General features: G+C 41.6%; 1 protein-coding gene across 1 annotated transcript; it reads left to right on the top strand.

Moving 5' to 3' along the window:
• The first annotated feature begins 429 nt into the window (after positions 1–429).
• Positions 430–16,773, top strand: LOC110287536 (embryonic testis differentiation protein). Its single transcript, XM_029472928.2, has 2 exons — positions 430–566; positions 16,468–16,773. Exon 2 carries the CDS (start codon positions 16,508–16,510, stop codon positions 16,685–16,687), a length of 180 nt encoding a protein of 59 aa, XP_029328788.1. The 5' UTR covers positions 430–566; positions 16,468–16,507; the 3' UTR covers positions 16,688–16,773.
• Positions 16,774–17,169: the final 396 nt, after the last annotated feature.

Genomic DNA, 17,169 nt, shown 5'->3' on the forward strand with positions numbered 1-17,169 from the left:
GGAAGGTTGCTGCGCATGCTCTCTCCTTTGCGATATTATTCCAACTTTGGAAGTTTGGAAGCTAAGAAAGCAATTGCACCTCTTCAACAATCAAACCTAAGGGGAACACCAGGCTTGCATTTTTGACCCCAAGTGTGCTAAGCACGGCAAGCCAGAAGTGAACGAAGCAGGTATTTCTATTCTCATGTTGGAAGCCATGAGGGCGGGCCAAAACCAATCTAAACTGATAAACCAGGAGTTGCGGAGAAATACTGCAGAGGCAAAAAATGGGTTAGCACAGGATCGGTGGCTCTTGATAAGTATGCTCTCCTTGAGCTCCTCGGTTACTGTGTTTCTTTGTGTGTGAAGGGGAGTGGATATAAAGGGAGGAGTACAGGACACTTGCAGCCCTAGCGCTGATATCCTACATTCTGAAAAGGACACATTTGGAACACATGTGAACAAAAGGACACATCCCGCATCCCTGTCTCCCAGGCAGCGATTCTGGAACGCTGAGGTTTGTTCATCCTGCTTCTTCTCTCACCGCACAACAAGACTACAGGTGCAGACGGACACCCAGAGCCAAGGTAAGCTTATTGGAGATGGAAACAGAACAATCTCTCTGGCCCCTAAACAGAACTGGGCCCATCTTCCTTGCTTGCATAGAATTGACAGTATATCGCACTGTGAATGCCTCATTGAGGGGCAATTAGAATAAACTAGGAAGTCTTTCAGCTGATGCACGTTTTTTTTTAACAGGACCTTTTGGTGCCCCCAAAGAACTAAACCCACACCTGCCTCTAAGGAAGGTAGCAGGCTCCAGTGGTCACTGAAGTTAACTTGAGATAGTGGCTCTGAGTTCTTTGTCTCATGTCAATGAAAATAAAAGGTGCAGACTCTTGTAGGAGTATGGAGCAGAAACAGACTTTATTAAGAAGAATTATTTAAGAAGTAAAAGATGGAGGGAAAGATAGATTATTCCTTAAAGTAGGAAGAGTTTCCAAGAAAGGAAATGTCATCAAGCTCCTTTGTCTAGGGATTTTTATAGGACCATGGCAGAAACTCGACAAAGTTGGTGGTAATCTCTGCTGAGATCAGCTAATTCTGTGGGCTCTCATAGACCATGCTCTATACATCTCCATGGCCCAATTTCTGTTCAGATATTGTCCATCTCGTTAGGGGTAGTTGAAGCCCCTCCTATTCTTCACTGAGTAGCTTTGTTAATTATTGACCTTGATTGTATGTTGTTAGTCATTTGGCCAACTTCACTACCCTCTGAAGTTGGACGTGTCTTATATTATACTAAATTCTTTTTGGACTCACATTACATAAGCAGCTTGGGGCGAGCTAACTCTTTCATAGCTGCCAAGACATAGCTGTGCTGTTTCTTGATTACATCACATAGTTGGATCTTCAACTATGGGGGTGTAAGGTGCACTCTTAAGCAACAGCTTCTTAGAAGCCATCCTGGTACATTCCAGAGGTCTACACTGGGTTTGTTTTCTCTTGCAGTTAAAGAATTAAGAGGCAGTTAAAAAATCTCAAACATGACAGGCAGGATCAGGGAGAATCTCAGACATACAGATAAAGTTAACAGATGAAAAATACCTTTAGGTGGGCAGTGGTGGCGCACACCTTTAATCCCAGCACTTGGGAGGCAGAGGCAGGCAGATTTCTGAGTTCAAGGCTGGCCTGGTCTACAGAGTGAGTTCCAGGACAGCCAGGGATACACAGAGAAACCCTGTCTCGAAAAATCAAAAAAGAAAAAACACCTTTGTTAAAGGTGAAAAAGCATACACACACACATTCACGCACTCACATACAGACAAGTACACACATATACAAACAGAGGCAAAGACCCTCCCTGGAAAGTACAGGGTGCTGAGGAAGCTGAAGTCAGACCTTTCCTGGAGGTCTGGGGGTTGTAAGGTTCTTTAGTAGGCTTGAATGTAAGGATATAAGGCCTTTCCCCATAATTTAGAGTTGGTCAATGTAAATGAAGAAAGGGAAGCTAATAGGCCCACTGCTTTGGGTAAACACATCATGGTTCAGCCTGGATCAGTCTGCAGGGAACCCTCTGACAGGAGAAGATGCCTACCAGGCCTTTGTTTGAAGCTGACAAGCCTTAATGAGGAGGGTAAAGAAGAAGCCAGAAGTTTGTCATCTTTATTATCTACTCGTGGCCCTTTTCCTGACTGTCAACTCGTCAGGGATCTAAGTCCTAGTTCCTCAGTTCCTACTTCCATTTTAGTCTGCTATAATGAACTGCATTAGGAACAAGAAGATGAAGTTGGGTGGTGGTTGTCCACCTCTCCACACTTGAGAGACAGAGGCAGGTGGGTATCTGAGTTCAAGGTCAGCCTGGTCTCAGCCTACACTGCAGAGGGGGTTCAAAGACAGCCAGGGATACACAGAGAAACCCTGTCTTGAACCCATCCCAGAAGAAGAAGAGGGAGGAGGAGGGGGGAGGAGGAGGAGGAGGAGGAGGGAGGAGGAGAGACTATTGTTCCTCAAGGACTTTCTGGGTGGAGGGAATAAACTGGTCTTCTATCACTGGCCCAAAGCCCTGTCCTTCCTCTTAAGAGTTAGGCTTAGTTATCACATATCCAAATATAAGCCTTCTTATTTATTGTGATGGTTTGAATAGTAATGTCCCCTGTAAGCTCATATATTGAATGTTTGCTTTCCCAGTTGATGTGCTCTTTAGTCTTGTTGGAGATGTGTCACTAGGGGGTGGGCTTTGAAGTTTTTAAAAGCCCACCAGGTTCTCTCTCTCTCTCTCTCTCTCTCTCTCTCTCTCTCTCTCTCTCTCTCTCTCTCTCTCTCCCTCCTCCCTTCCTCCCTCCCTCCTTCTCCACTCCATGGATCAGGATGTAAGTTCTCAGCTATTGCTCTAGAATCTGCCTGCCACCTCTCTCTCCAACCTGATGATCATGACTAATTCTCTGAAAGTATTAGCAAGCCCCCAATTAAATGCTTTTGTCTATAAGTTGCCTTTGTCATTGTGTCTCCTCACAGCAATAGAACAATAGCTAAGATATGCATTTTTCTTATTTTCCAGGCCTTGCTGTGTTATCCCATAATCCTCATTTTAATTGCAGCTTCTGACTTCATGTCAACACAGATGAGCAACTTGAGGGTTTTTTTTGTTTTGTTTTGTTTTGTTTTGTTTTCTTTTTTTTTTTTTTGGTTTCTTTTGATTTGTTTTTTTTTCCTCTTTTTTTAATTTTTAATATTTTTATTAAATATTTTCCTCAATTACATTTCCAATGCTATCCCAAAAGTCCCCCATAGCGCCCCCCCACTTCCCTACCCACCCATTCCCATTCTTTTGGCCCTGGCATTCCCCTATATTGGGGCATATAAAGTTTGCAAGTCCAATGGGCCTCCATTTCCAGTGATGGCCGACTAGGCCATCTTTCGATACATATGCAGCTAGAGACAAGAGCTCTGGGGTTCTGGTTAGTACATCATGTTGTTCCGACAATAGGGTTGCAGATCCCTTTAGCTCCTTGGGTACTTTCTCTAGCTTCTCCATTGGGAGCCCTGTGATACATCCAATAGCTGACTGTGAACATCCACTCCTGTGTTTGCTAGGCCCCGGCATCGTCTCACAAGAGACAGCTATATTTGGGTCCTTTCAGCAAAATCTTGCTAGTGTATGCAATGGTGTCAGCGTTTAGAAGCTGATTATGGGATGGATCCCTGGATACGGCAGTCTCTAAATGGTCCATCCTTTCATCACAGCTATGAACTTTGTCTCTGTAACTCCTTCCCTGGGTGTTTTGTTCCCAATTCTAAGAAGGGGCACAGGGTCCACACTTTGGTCTTCATTCTTCTTGAGTTTCATGCGTTTAGCAAATTGTATCTTATATCTTGGGTATCCTAAGTTTTGGGCTAATATCCACTTATCAGTGAATACATATTGTGTGAGTTCTTTTGTGATTGTGTTACTTCACTCAAGATGATGCCCTCCAGGTCCATCCATTTGGCTAGGAATTTCATAAATTCATTCTTTTTAATAGCTGAGTAGTACTCCATTGTGTAAATGTACCATAATTTCTGTATCCATTCCTCTGTTGAGGGACATCTGGGTTCTTTCCAGCTTCTGGCTATTATAAATAGGGCTGCTATGAACATAGTGGAGCATGTGTCCTCTTTACCGGTTGGGACATCTTCTGGATATATGCCCAGGAGAGGTATTGCTGGATCCTCCGGTAGTACTATGTCCAATTTTCTGAGGAACCGCCAGACTGATTTCCAGAGTGGTTGTACAAGCTTGCAATCCCACCAACAATGGAGGAGTGTTCCTCTTTCTCCACATCCTCGCCAGCATCTGCTGTCACCTGAATTTTTGATCTTAGCCATTCTGACTGGTGTGAGGTGGAATCTCAGGGTTGTTTGATTTGCATTTCCCTGATGATTAAGGATGTTGAACATTTTTTCAGGTGCTTCTCTGCCATTCGGTATTCCTCAGGTGAGAATTCTTTGTTCAGTTCTGAGCCCCATTTTTTAATGGGGTTATTTGACTTTCTGGAGTCCACCTTCTTGAGTTCTTTATATATATTGGATATTAGTCCCTTATCTGATTTAGGATAGGTGAAGATCCTTTCCCAATCTGTTGGTGGTTTTTTTGTCTTATTGATGGTGTCTTTAGCCTTGCAGAAGCTTTGCAGTTTCATGAGGTCCCACTTGTCAATTCTCAATCTTACAGCACAAGCCATTATTGTTCTATTCAAGATTTTTTCCCCTGTGCCCATATCTTCAAGGCTTTTCCCCACTTTCTCCTCTATAAGTTTCAGTGTCTCTGGTTTTATGTGAAGTTCCTTGATCCACTTAGACTTGACCTTAGTACAAGGAGATAGGAATGGATCGATTCGCATTCTTCTACATGTTAACAACCAGTTGTGCCAGCACCATTTGTTGAAAATGCTGTCTTTCTTCCACTGGATGTTTTTAGCTCCCTTGTCGAAGATCAAGTGACCGTAGGTGTGTGGGTTCATTTCTGGGTCTTCAATTCTATTCCATTGGTCTATTTGTCTGTCACTATACCAGTACCATGCAGTTTTTATCACAATTGCTCTGTAGTAACGCTTTAGGTCCGGCATGGTGATTCCACCAGAGGTTCTTTTATCCTTGAGAAGAGTTTTTGCTATCCTAGGTTTTTTGTTATTCCAGATGAATTTGCAGATTGCACTTTCTAATTCGTTGAAGAATTGATTTGGAATTTTGATGGGGATTGCATTAAATCTGTAGATTGCTTTTGGCAAGATAGCCATTTTTACAATGTTGATCCTGCCAATCCATGAGCATGGGAGATCTTTCCATCTTCTGAGATCTTCTATAATTTCTTTCTTCAGGGACTTGAAGTTTTTATTATACAGATCTTTCACTTCCTTAGTTAGAGTCACGCCAAGATATTTTATATTATTTGTGACTATTGAGAAGGGTGTTGTTTCCCTAATTTCTTTCTCAGCCTGTTTATTCTTTGTGTAGAGAAAGGCCATTGATTTGTTTGAGTTAATTTTATATCCAGCTACTTCACCGAAGCTGTTTATCAGGCTTAGGAGTTCTCTGGTGGAATTTTTAGGGTCACTTATATATACTATCATGTCATCTGCAAAAAGTGATATTTTGACTTCATCTTTTCCAATTTGTATCCCTTTGATTTCCTTTTGTTGTCGAATTGCTCTGGCTAGGACTTCAAGTACAATGTTGAATAGGTATGGAGAAAGTGGACAGCCTTGTCTAGTCCCTGATTTTAGAGGGATTGCTTTAAGCTTCTCACCATTTACTTTGATGTTGGCTACTGGTTTGCTGTAGATTGCTTTTATCATGTTTAGGTATGGGCCTTGAATTCCTGATCTTTCCAAGACTTTTATCATGAATGGGTATTGGATCTTATCAAATGCTTTTTCCGCATCTAACGAGATGACCATGTGGTTTTTGTCTTTGAGTTTGTTTATATACTGGATTACGTTGATGGATTTCCGTATATTGAACCATCCCTGCATCCCTGGGATGAAACCTACTTGGTCAGGATGGTTGATTGTTTTGATGTGTTCTTGGATTCGGTTAGCAAGAACTTTATTGAGGATTTTTGCATCAATATTCATAAGGGATATTGGTCTGAAGTTTTCTATCTTTGTTGGGTCTTTTTGTGGTTTAGGTATCAGAGTAATTGTGGCTTCATAGAAAGAGTTGGGTAGAGTATCTTCTGTTTCTATTTTGTGGAATAGTTTGTGAAGAACTGGGATTAGATCTTCTTTGAAGGTCTGATAGAACTCTGCACTAAACCCATCTGGTCCTGGGCTTTTTTTAGTTGGGAGACTATTAATGACTGCTTCTATTTCTTTGGGGGATATAGGGCTGTTTAGATCATTAACCTGATCTTGATTCAACTTTGGTACCTGGTATCTGTCTAGGAACTTGTCCATTTCATCCAGGTTCTCCAGTTTTGTTGAGTATAGCCTTTGGTAGAAGGATCTGATGGTGTTTTGGATGTCTTCAGGATCTGTTGTTATGTCTCCTTTTTCATTTCTGATTTTGTTAATTAGGATGCTTTCCCTGTGCCCTCTTGTGAGTCTGGCTAAGGGTTTATCTATCTTGTTGATTTTCTCAAAGAACCATCTCCTTGATTGGTTGATTCTTTGAATAGTTCTTCTTGTTTCCACCTGGTTGATTTCGCCCCTGAGTTTGATTATTTCCTGCCGTCTACTCCTCTTGGGTGAATTTGCTTCCTTTTGTTCTAGTGCTTTTAGGTATGTTGTCAAGCTGCTAATGTGTGCTCTCTCTAGTTTCCTTTTGGAGGCACTCAGAGCTATGAGTTTTCCTCTTAGAAATGCTTTCATTGCGTCCCATAAGTTTGGGTATGTTGTGGCTTCATTTTCATTGAACTCTAAAAAGTTCGTAATTTCTTTCTTTATTCCTTCCTTGACCAAGGTATCATTGAGAAGAGTGTTGTTCAGTTTCCAAGTGAAGGTTGGCTTTCTATTATTTATTTTGTTGTTGAAGATCAGCCTTAGTCCATGGTGATCTGATAGGATGCATGGGACAATTTCAATATTTTTGTATCTGTTGAGGCCTGATTTGTGACCAATTATGTGGTCAATTTTGAAGAAGGTGCTGAGAAGAAGGTATATCCTTTTGTTTTAGGATAGAATGTTCTGTAGATATCTGCCAGATCCATTTGATTCATAATTTCTGTTAGTTTCACTGTGTCCCTGTTTAGTTTCTGTTTCCATGATCTGTCCATTGGTGAAAGTGGTGTGTTGAAGTCTCCCACTATTATTGTATGAGGTGCAATGTGTGCTTTGAGATTTACTAAAGTTTCTTTAATGAATGTGGCTGCCTTTGTATTTGGAGCATAGATATTCAGGATTGATAGTTCCTCTTGGAGGATTTTACCTTTGATGAGTATGAAGTGTCCCTCCCTGTCTTTTTTAATGACTTTGGGTTGGAAGTCAATCTTATCAGATATTAGAATGGCTACTCCAGCTTGTTTCTTCATGCCATTTGCTTGGAGAATTGTTTTCCAGCCTTTCATTCTGAGGTAGTGTCTATCCTTTTCTCTGAGATGAGTTTCCTGTAAGCAGCAAAATGTTGGGTCTTGTTTGTGTAGCTAGTTTGTTAGTCTATGTCTTTTTATCGGGGAGTTGAGTCCATTGATATTAAGAGATATTAAGGAAAAGTAATTGTTGTTTCCTGTTATTTTTGTTGTTAAAGTTGGCATTCTGTTCTTGTGGCTGTCTTCTTTTAGGTTTGTTGAGGGATTACCTTCTTGTTGTTTCTAGGGCGTGGTTCATGTCCTTGTATTGGTTTTTTTCTGTTATTATCCTTTGAAGGGCTGGATTTGTGGAGAGATAATGTGTGAATTTGGTTTTGTCGTGGAATACTTTGGTTTCTCCATCTATGTTAATTGAGAGTTTGGCTGGGTATAGTAGCCTGGGCTGGAGTTTGTGTTCTTTTAGTGTCTGTATAACATCTGTCCAGGATCTTCTGGCTTTCATAGTCTCTGGTGAGAAATCTGGTGTAATTCTGATAGGCTTGCCTTTATATGTTACTTGGCCTTTTTCTCTTACTGCTTTTAGTATTCTGTCTTTATTTAGAGCATTTGTTGTTCTGATTATTATGTGTCGGGAGGTATTTCTTTTCTGGTCCAGTCTATTTGGAGTTCTGTAGGCTTCTTGTATGTTCATGGGCATCTCTTTCTTTAGATTTGGGAAGTTTTCTTCTATAATTTTGTTGAAGATGTTTGCTGGTCCTTTGAGTTGAAAATCTTCATTCTCATCCACTCCTATTATCCGTAGGTTTGGTCTTCTCATTGTGTCCTGTATTTCTTGGATGTTTTGAGTTAGGATCTTTTTGCATTTTACATTTTCCTTGATTGTTGTGCCGATGTTCTCTATGGAATCTTCTGCACCTGAGATTCTCTCTTCCATCTCTTGTATTCTGTTGCTGATGCTGGTATCTATGGTTCCAGATTTCTTTCCTAGGGTTTCTATCTCCAGTGTTGCCTCATTTTGGGTTTTCTTTATTGTGTCTACTTCCCTTTTTAGGTCTAGTATTGTTTTGTTCATTTCCATCATCTGTTTGGATGTGTTTTCCTGTTTTTCATTAAGGACTTCTACCTGTTTGATTATGTTATCCTGTTTTTCTTTAAGGATTTGTAACTCTTTAGCAGTGTTCTCCTGAAATTCTTTAAGGGATTTTTGTGCTTCCTCTTTACTGTCTTCTACCTGTTTACCAGTGTTCCTTTGTATTTCTTTAAGTGTGTTATTAAAGTCCTTCTTGAAGTCCTCTACCATCATCAGGAGATATGCTTTTAGATCCGTGTCTAGCTTTTCCGGTGTGTTGGGGTGCCCTGGACTGGGCGAAGTGGGAGTGTTGGGTTCTGATGATGGTGAGTGGTCTTGGTTTCTGTTAGTAAGATTATTACGTTTACCTTTCGCCATCTGGTAATCTCTGGGGTTAGTTGTTGTCATTGTCACTGTTTAAAGATTGGAGCAGAAGCTGTGTTCCACTCACCAGCAGTCTCAAAATCCTGTGGCGGGGGTCGTGGGTAGCTGGCGGTACCCCGGTGCTGGTCCAGCCGGAAGAGGCCTGTGGCCCTACTCAGGCCGGTTTTCTGCTTCCCTAACTAATGCAGTCTCAGGTCCTGCGCTCAATTGGATTGGAGCAGAAGCTGTGTTCCACTCACCAGAAGTCTTAAGATCCTGTGGCGGGTGTTGTGGGTAGCTGGCGAGTGTCCTTTTTAGTTTTTTGAGACAGGGTTTCTCTGTATAGCTCTGGCTGTCCTGGAACTCACTTTATAGATCAGGCTGGCCTCGAACTCAGAAATCCACATGCCTCTGCCTCCCAAGTGCTGGGATTAAAGGCATGCACCACCACGCCCAGCTGGGAATAATTTTTCATACCAGCATATTTCTTTTAATTACTCTTGAAGAGTCTCAGATGTTAGGGATCAAGGGGACACTGAGATGGACTGTTTGGGGGTAAGAAGTTTATTACAAAAGTTATTATCCAGGCATGGTGACACACACACATGTTAATTCCATCACTTGAGAGGCAGAAACAGGACTATTTCTGTGTGACCAAAGCCAGCATGGTATACATAGTGAGTCCCAGGCCAGCCAGGGCTACATAGTCAGACTCTGTCTCAAAAAAAAAAAAAATAACCCAACAAACCAAAAAACGCGTTATTGATGCCCTGGACAGACAGATAGAAAACAGCATGGCAGAGGCTTTTAGGAGCAGAAATGGAAGTCTCTTATAACATTAGAAGTATGCAGGTGGTTTTACAACTTGAGTCTGCATAGATTCAGAGTGCAGAACAGCCATTTGACCTTGTAGATAAACTCAGTGATATCTTGTGGGTACAAGGTGGATATTCTGGATTACTATACCTAATCCTGTGCTAGTGATGGCTGGAAACTTAGTAGCCTCACTTGATTGGGGAGCAAAGGCAGTTAGAATACAAGATTTTATATTATGGTTAGAGAAGCTATTTTCCACAGAGCAAAGGTTCTACAACCATCAAAGATGTGCTTCATTTCATGTTCAGGAGGATGGGCCATTGGCCCATGAACAAACAGCTCAGATCCCACTTGAATTAAGATGTTTAGCAGAAGCCGGGCGGTGGTGGCGCATGCCTTTAATCCCAGCACTTGGGAGGCAGAGCCAGGGCCACACAGAGAAACCCTGTCTTGAAAAACAAAAAACAAAAAACAAACAAACAAAAAAAGAGTTCAGTCATCTATTTGTCTATATAGCATCACTACAAGACAGTACATCTTCATAGATCTGCAGAGATCTGCTCAAAGGGGTGGGCTAATATGTAGTGATTGTGTGTATATGTTTAATAACAACAGGAAAAACATATTAATAGCAGAATCTTTCCTAAAATGAATTCTCTTACAGACTTGTCCAATGAGAGTGAATGTGTCACAGATTATATTATAATCTGAAGCAGACCATCTCAGGAAGATCACCTGCTAGTTATTAGCTTGCTCTATTATGGCTCCTGACAGATGGTACACTGTTAAGTGCTTTCAACCAGCCAATTATTTTAAGGTAGAATGCAACCATCTAAGCCTGCTGATGGAAGACAGAGTAACTGAAGCACTGGTGCCTCTTCCTTATATTTGTGGTTGTGAGCCTAGCCTTTAACGTCTCTCCAGCCCCTGGTGCCTCTTCCTTAAGCAGCTGATAAAAAGGTGTGATTCCTATAGCTAAGAGACTATGTTTCTGGGCTCAAAAGGTAGACTCACAGCAATCCAAGGAAGTGAGTGTCCATATTCAGATATGGACTATGATGCTTCCTGCCTCCTGATATTGACCTGGTCCATGTCCTGCTGATTCGGCACTACATGCCTGCAGTGGTCTTCCAGAGGGGCTATTGGTCTCCATGCATTTCTTCACCATTTCATTCTTCCTTGCCTGCCAGGGCAGACACATTAAAATACAAACCAGATGCTTAAATCATTCCACATATTTTTATTAAAAAATTTTCAGTATTTTTATGCTTGTGTGTCTGGGTGTAGATAAAACCTTAGAGTACAGATAGCCTTAAATGGGAGTTACAGGCAGTTATGAGATGTCTGACAAGGGTGCTAGAAACTAAATTTAGGTCCTCCTCAAGAGCAACAAGCCCTTTTAACTGCTGTCCCATCTCTCCAACCACCAACCTCCATACTCTATTTCAAACTAAATGTGAGCTCTCTATTCAGCCTGGCAGGCCTGTGTGGCCAGGGATATTCCTGCTTCTCTAATGCATCACCAATCATACTTTGTGTTTGTAGCTTCCTATGAGACTCCTGCTCCTCCCAGTCCTTTCTCCTACTCTGTGGTTTCTAAAGTTGCTCTATAGCATGAAACTGAAGCATTGGTACCACCCAAATTCTTAGAAATTCAAATTCTCAAAATAGCTTCACAACTAGTGTATCACAGCATCCTTTGGACCATCTGTTAGAGGAAACTTCCAGGGTAGGGTTTTACTGTTGTGAACAGACACTAAGACCAAGGCAACTCTTTTTTTTTTTTTTTAAAGATTTATTTACTTTATTTATATGAGTACACTGTAGCTGTCTTCAGATACACCCAGAAGAGGGCATCTCATTACAGATGGTTGTGAGCCACCAAGTGGTTGCTGGGAATTGAACGCAGGACCTCTGGAAGAGCAGTCAGTGCTCTTAACCACTGAGCTACCTCTCTAGCCCCTCAAGGCAGCTCTTATAAGGACAACATTTAATTTGGGCTAGCTTATAGGTTCAGAGGTTCAGTTCATTATCATCAAGACAGGAGCATGGCAATGTCTAGGCAGGCATGTTGTAGGAGGAGCTAAGAACAAGACTGGCTCTCATATGGCTAGGAGGAAGGTCTCATTGCTCACCACAGTGGCACACTTCCTTTAACAAGACTACAAACACTCCAACAAAAGCACACCTCCTAATAGCTCCACTTCATGGGCCAAGCATGTTCAAACCACCACAGTTCCCTTTTTCATCCTACAAGAATTCTTGGCATAAGCCAAGGCTAGCTGAAAATGACAGGAGTTATGTGGTTCCAGCAAGATATCCCTTAGCAATGACAATGGAGTTGTCTCCCACAGGGTCTCCCTAGGCATACACTCCTACTGCACACAAGCTAACTAGCTAAATTTTCCTAGCTAGGTTCCCGTCAATACAAGGATTTCCTCCCTTTCATGCATGCCCACAGCTGACTTAAGAGCTGCTTGGACTCCAAATCCCCTTTACTCTACAATGTTATTAAACACCTTTGCAAGAATGAATGGCCAGAGATCACATGCCTACAGTCATTGGGTGGTACCTAGTTGGGACTGGAATATATGGGACATGTGAATAAACAAAAACAAAACAAGGTGAAATGAAACAAAACCATATCAAACTCAAGGAGAGAAAACTCAGCTTCCAGCTTAATGGCTCCATTAGTGGAATGATTTGTTGATCCACATCATCTTAATCATTTTCTCACCATATTATATGATATTTTGGCAAAGACCAATTCCAGCGTGTTGATGGTATATCAGTGAATACAGCCATTCCCATCTCTCTAGCCACCAAGCATTAAATGTTGTCCTTATAAGAGTTGCCTTGGTCATGGTGTCTGTTCACAGCAGTAAACCCTAAGACAGCCAGTAAGATAAGTTCTACTCTGGGACAATCCTTTTCCTGTCCTCTTCAAACTGATTTTAGAATATAGCCATCCAAAGGCACAAACATTCACGAGTAAAATGAGATAGTTTATTTTCTGGTGTATTGCCTTACATGAGAATTCAATTAAGCATTTTATAGGGGAGTAATTTGTGTAGCATGTATAGCACATGTGTGCTAATGGGAATTGTACAATTTTGCTGTAATTATTAGATTCTATTGATTGTATTTCATTATGCTAATATTTCTAAAATAAGTTTATCAAGCAGTTTTATGTGGTGTATGTCCACAGTGGGTGGACCTATGATGGTTAAGCTTGGTTGTCAACTTGACTACATCTACAATTAGCTAAAACCAAAATGTCTGGGCACACCTGTGGGGGATTTGTTTCTTAAGTAAATCATTTGGAGTGAGAAGACCCACTTCTAATCTGGATCTTTGAGATGGGAAGATAGACCTTTAATCCAGATCTTTTGAGGCAGGAATATCCACCTTTAATCTGGACCACACCTTCTGCTGGCAGCCTATATTAAAGACATGGAAGAAGGAAACTTGTTGTCTTCCTTTGCCAACTAGCTCTTACTTTTGCTAGCAACTCCATTCCTTCACTAGTCTTAGAGCCTACTTTTTTAGGTTCTATACTGGGCTATACTGAAGACCAGCTGAGACATTCAGACTCAGGAAATGAATAATTACTAGATTTTTGGACCCTTTGTAGACAGCCACCATTGGACAAGCTAGACTACAACCTGAAAGGCATTCTAATAAATACCCTTTGTATATATTCCATTCCTTTAGAGAACCCTGACTAATACAGACTGAGACCTGGGCCCCTCTATTAGGCATCTGTGTCTAAACTCCCTCAGGTTTTTGCATGGACTGAGTGAGATGTTCAGTGTGGGGCCAGGAAATTATTTTCATTTCTTCCAGAGGGCAGCGCTATCAAAAAATGCAAAACCATCCTCACCATAAACCCTCTAATGCCTGTTAGAATTCAGGCCTTCCTACAGACAATACCCACCTGGGTCAAACATCAATGCTAACATCGTAGTTGCTATAGATTAGAGATAGTGGCAGTTGTAACTACTCATAGCCAACACTTTAGCAATGAAACAGCCCACAGTAAACTGTACAAATTGTGTACTATTAAAGATGTAAAATCCCTTTGGCTCCTTGGGTACTTTCTCTAGCTCCTCCATTGGGGGCCCTGTGATCCATCCAATAGCTGATGTGAGCATCCACTTCTGTGTTTGCTAGGCCCCTGGCATAGGCTCACAAGAGACAGCTATATCTGGGTCCTTTCAGCAAAATCTTGCTAGTGTATGCAATGGTGTCAGCTTTTGGAAGCTGATTATGGGATGGATACCCGGATATGGCAGTCTCTAGATGGTCCATCCTTTTGTCACAGCTCCAAACATTGTCTCTGTAACTCCTTCCATGGGTGTTTTGTTCCCTATTCTAAGAAGGGGCAAAGTGTCCACACTTTGGTCTTCATTCTTCTTGAGTTTCACGTGTTTCGCAAATCGTATCTTATATCTTGGGTATCCTAAGTTTCTGGGCTAATATCCACTTATTAGTGAGTACATATTGTGTGAGTTCCTTTGTGATTGGGTTACCTCACTCAGGATGATGCCCTCCAGGTCCATCCATTTGCTTAGGAATTTCATAAATTCATTCTTTTTAATAGCTGAGTAGTACTCCATTGTGTAAATGTACCACATTTTCTGTATCCATTTCTCTGTAGAGGGGCATCTGGGTTCTTTCCAGCTTCTGGCTATTATAAATAGGGCTGCTATGAACATAGTGGAGCATGTGTCCTTCTTACCGGTTGGAACATCTTCTGGATATATGCCCAGGAGAGGTATTGCGGGATTCTCCAGTAGTACTATGTCCAATTTTCTGAGGAACTGCCAGACTGATTTCCAGAGTGGTTGTACAAGCTTGCAGAAGTGGATACTCACAGTCAGCTATTGGATGGATCACAGGGCCCCCAATGGATGAGCTAGAGAAAGTACCCAAGGAGCTAAAGGGATCTGCAACCCTATAGGTGGAACAACATTATGAACTAACCAGTACCTTGGAGCTCGTGTCTCTAGCTGCATATGTATCAAAAGATGGCCTAGTTGGCCATCACTGGAAAGAGAGGTCCATTGGATTTGCAAACTTTATATGCCCCAGTACAGGGGAATACCAGGGCCAAAAAGTGGGAGTGGGTGGGTAGGGGAGTTGGGGGGAGGGTATAGGGGACTTTTGGGATAGCATTGGAAATGTAAATGAGGAAAATACCTAATAAAAATATTTTTAAAAAGAAGATGGCTAAGCACCTAGAAGTGCTTGCTGCTCCTACAGAGTACCAAAGCTCAGTCCTCAGCACATACTTTTGAAGGCTCGAAAACTGGGAGATTAGCTCAAGGGTATCCAATGTACTCCCCTGGACTCTGTGGGCACTTGTAATGTGTGTGTATGTGTGTAGAAAGTTAATGCTTTGGTAATGTCTGGTGTCTGTAATGGCTCCTTTGCTTACTGTAGTCAGTCCCAAACCAGGAGTAGTGGCCAGTGATTCTATCATAAAACTGTTACTTTGAGGGGGTTTTAAGTCCATTGTGCATCATCATAATTTTTGTGAGAACTGAGCAATCAGTATCTAAGACACAGAAAAGGCAGGACTCTCATGCTTTCTGCCATCAGCTAGTTTCTTTTCTTTCTTTCCTTTTTTTTCTCTTCTCTTCTCTTCTTTTCTTTTTTTCTTTTTTTTTCCTTTTTTCTTTTTTTGGTTTTTCGAGACAGGGTTTCTCTGTGTATCCCTGGCTGTCCTGGAACTCACTCTGTAGACCAGGCTGGCCTCGAACTCAGAAATCTGCCTGCCTCTGCCTCCCAAGTGCTGGGATTAAAGGTGTGCGCCACCACACCCGGCTATCAGCTAGTTTCTTACAGATATGCTACAGTGGTCTGAGAAATTAAAATCTCTCCTGATTAATGGTAACACTGGTGGCTTTTTGTTGTTTCGTCATCAAACTCATCTGCTGAGTAAATCCTGATCATGATGAGTACTGGGGAGGGAGGGTGATAGCTTTATGTTTAAACTGATAAGAGAAACTTTCCTGTAGAAAGTGCCTAAGGTATGATCATCATGAACTCTCTAGACTATGTCCATATCCAGGTCTCAGCACTCAGGACACCTGGCTGTGGTACAGTTTAGAACTGTGTCCTGAACTGGTCTACCTTCCTATTTTTGTCTTTAGATGTCATCTAATCCTGGAAATTCCATCCTTTTCTTCTTGAAACTCCTGTATGGTTTCTCTGAAACTTTGTCCATGACAGATGAGAAGAGAAAGGTTTACATTCCCCCTGCTGGTCTCTAACAAAGAGAAATGTAGCAGTTAGCACATGGCACAAAGGTTTCATTTAGAATTGAGGGCTCGCAAGATGGCACAATCAACCAATTGTTACAAAGACTAATGAACTGAGTTCAATCCCTGAAACCCATATGGTGGTTATCCTGTGACTTCCATAGGTAATCTGTGACACACACAGTCTTTTAAAAAGAAATAGGAATTGAAATGTGTTAATGGAACAAAATAGAGTTTCTGAACATATATCAATCTATATGTCAGGATATAAGGTGTGGTCATGTGAGACATGATAATGTGGAATATGATAAGAGGGACATTGCTAATCAAATTGTGTCCCAAAGCAACTTTATTTACTACTACATGTAGCACTTGTGTGTTAGAAACTGACAGACAAAAAAGGGAGGAGACAGTAATGAAAAGGCCTCTGGGTTGACCTGAGTATGTGGCTTCATCTTCTTTTCTAGGCTTTCTCCATTGCCTTGAGGCCATTGGATAATATCAGTCATGGATGAAGAAAATCCTGAAGCTGTTCCCAGGCCACCGGAGCAGAACACGGAGGTGGTCCCACCGAAAAAGTCAAAAAGCAAGAAGCCTGCCAATATTCTGATCTATTTGATTGACAGGCATCTGGGGAGGCCCAGAAATGATATGGATTTGTTTGAATGGGTTTGGACACTAAAATAGAGTTCACCCTCCAGAATACAGTGGCTGTTGCTAAAATCATGTTTATGTCTAAAAAGAAGTGAAGTAACAAGCCACTCTCATGTTTGATCCATTAAACTAGTCATTGCTACTACTTTTGGTACATTGTGTGTTTCTTGACTTGGCCTTCTTGGGTTGCATTGAACAGGATATTGTATCCATCTTGATATTCTTCTTGTAGAATCTCAAATTCAGTGACGATGGGGAGGTGGCATTGCACATCATGTCTCTTCTATTACTAGTCTGAAATGTAATTGCGTATGCTTAACTCTCTGGCACATAGCCATTCAGTACGAAAGAGTCCCTTCACTATCCATTTTACAGAGATATTCACTGCATCCCACTGTAAAACCCAACTGATTGCCCTGGTGAAATGGCACACTGGTGAGAGAAGAGCAGAGCTAGGCTGGAGTTTTGGACTATATGCCATCTAGAGTTGATCATTATTCCCAGAGATTTACACT

Source organism: Mus caroli, unplaced genomic scaffold (genome assembly GCF_978045245.1).
Source record: "Mus caroli unplaced genomic scaffold, Mus_caroli_1 scaffold_5, whole genome shotgun sequence".
Classification (NCBI taxonomy): Eukaryota; Metazoa; Chordata; class Mammalia; order Rodentia; family Muridae; genus Mus; species Mus caroli.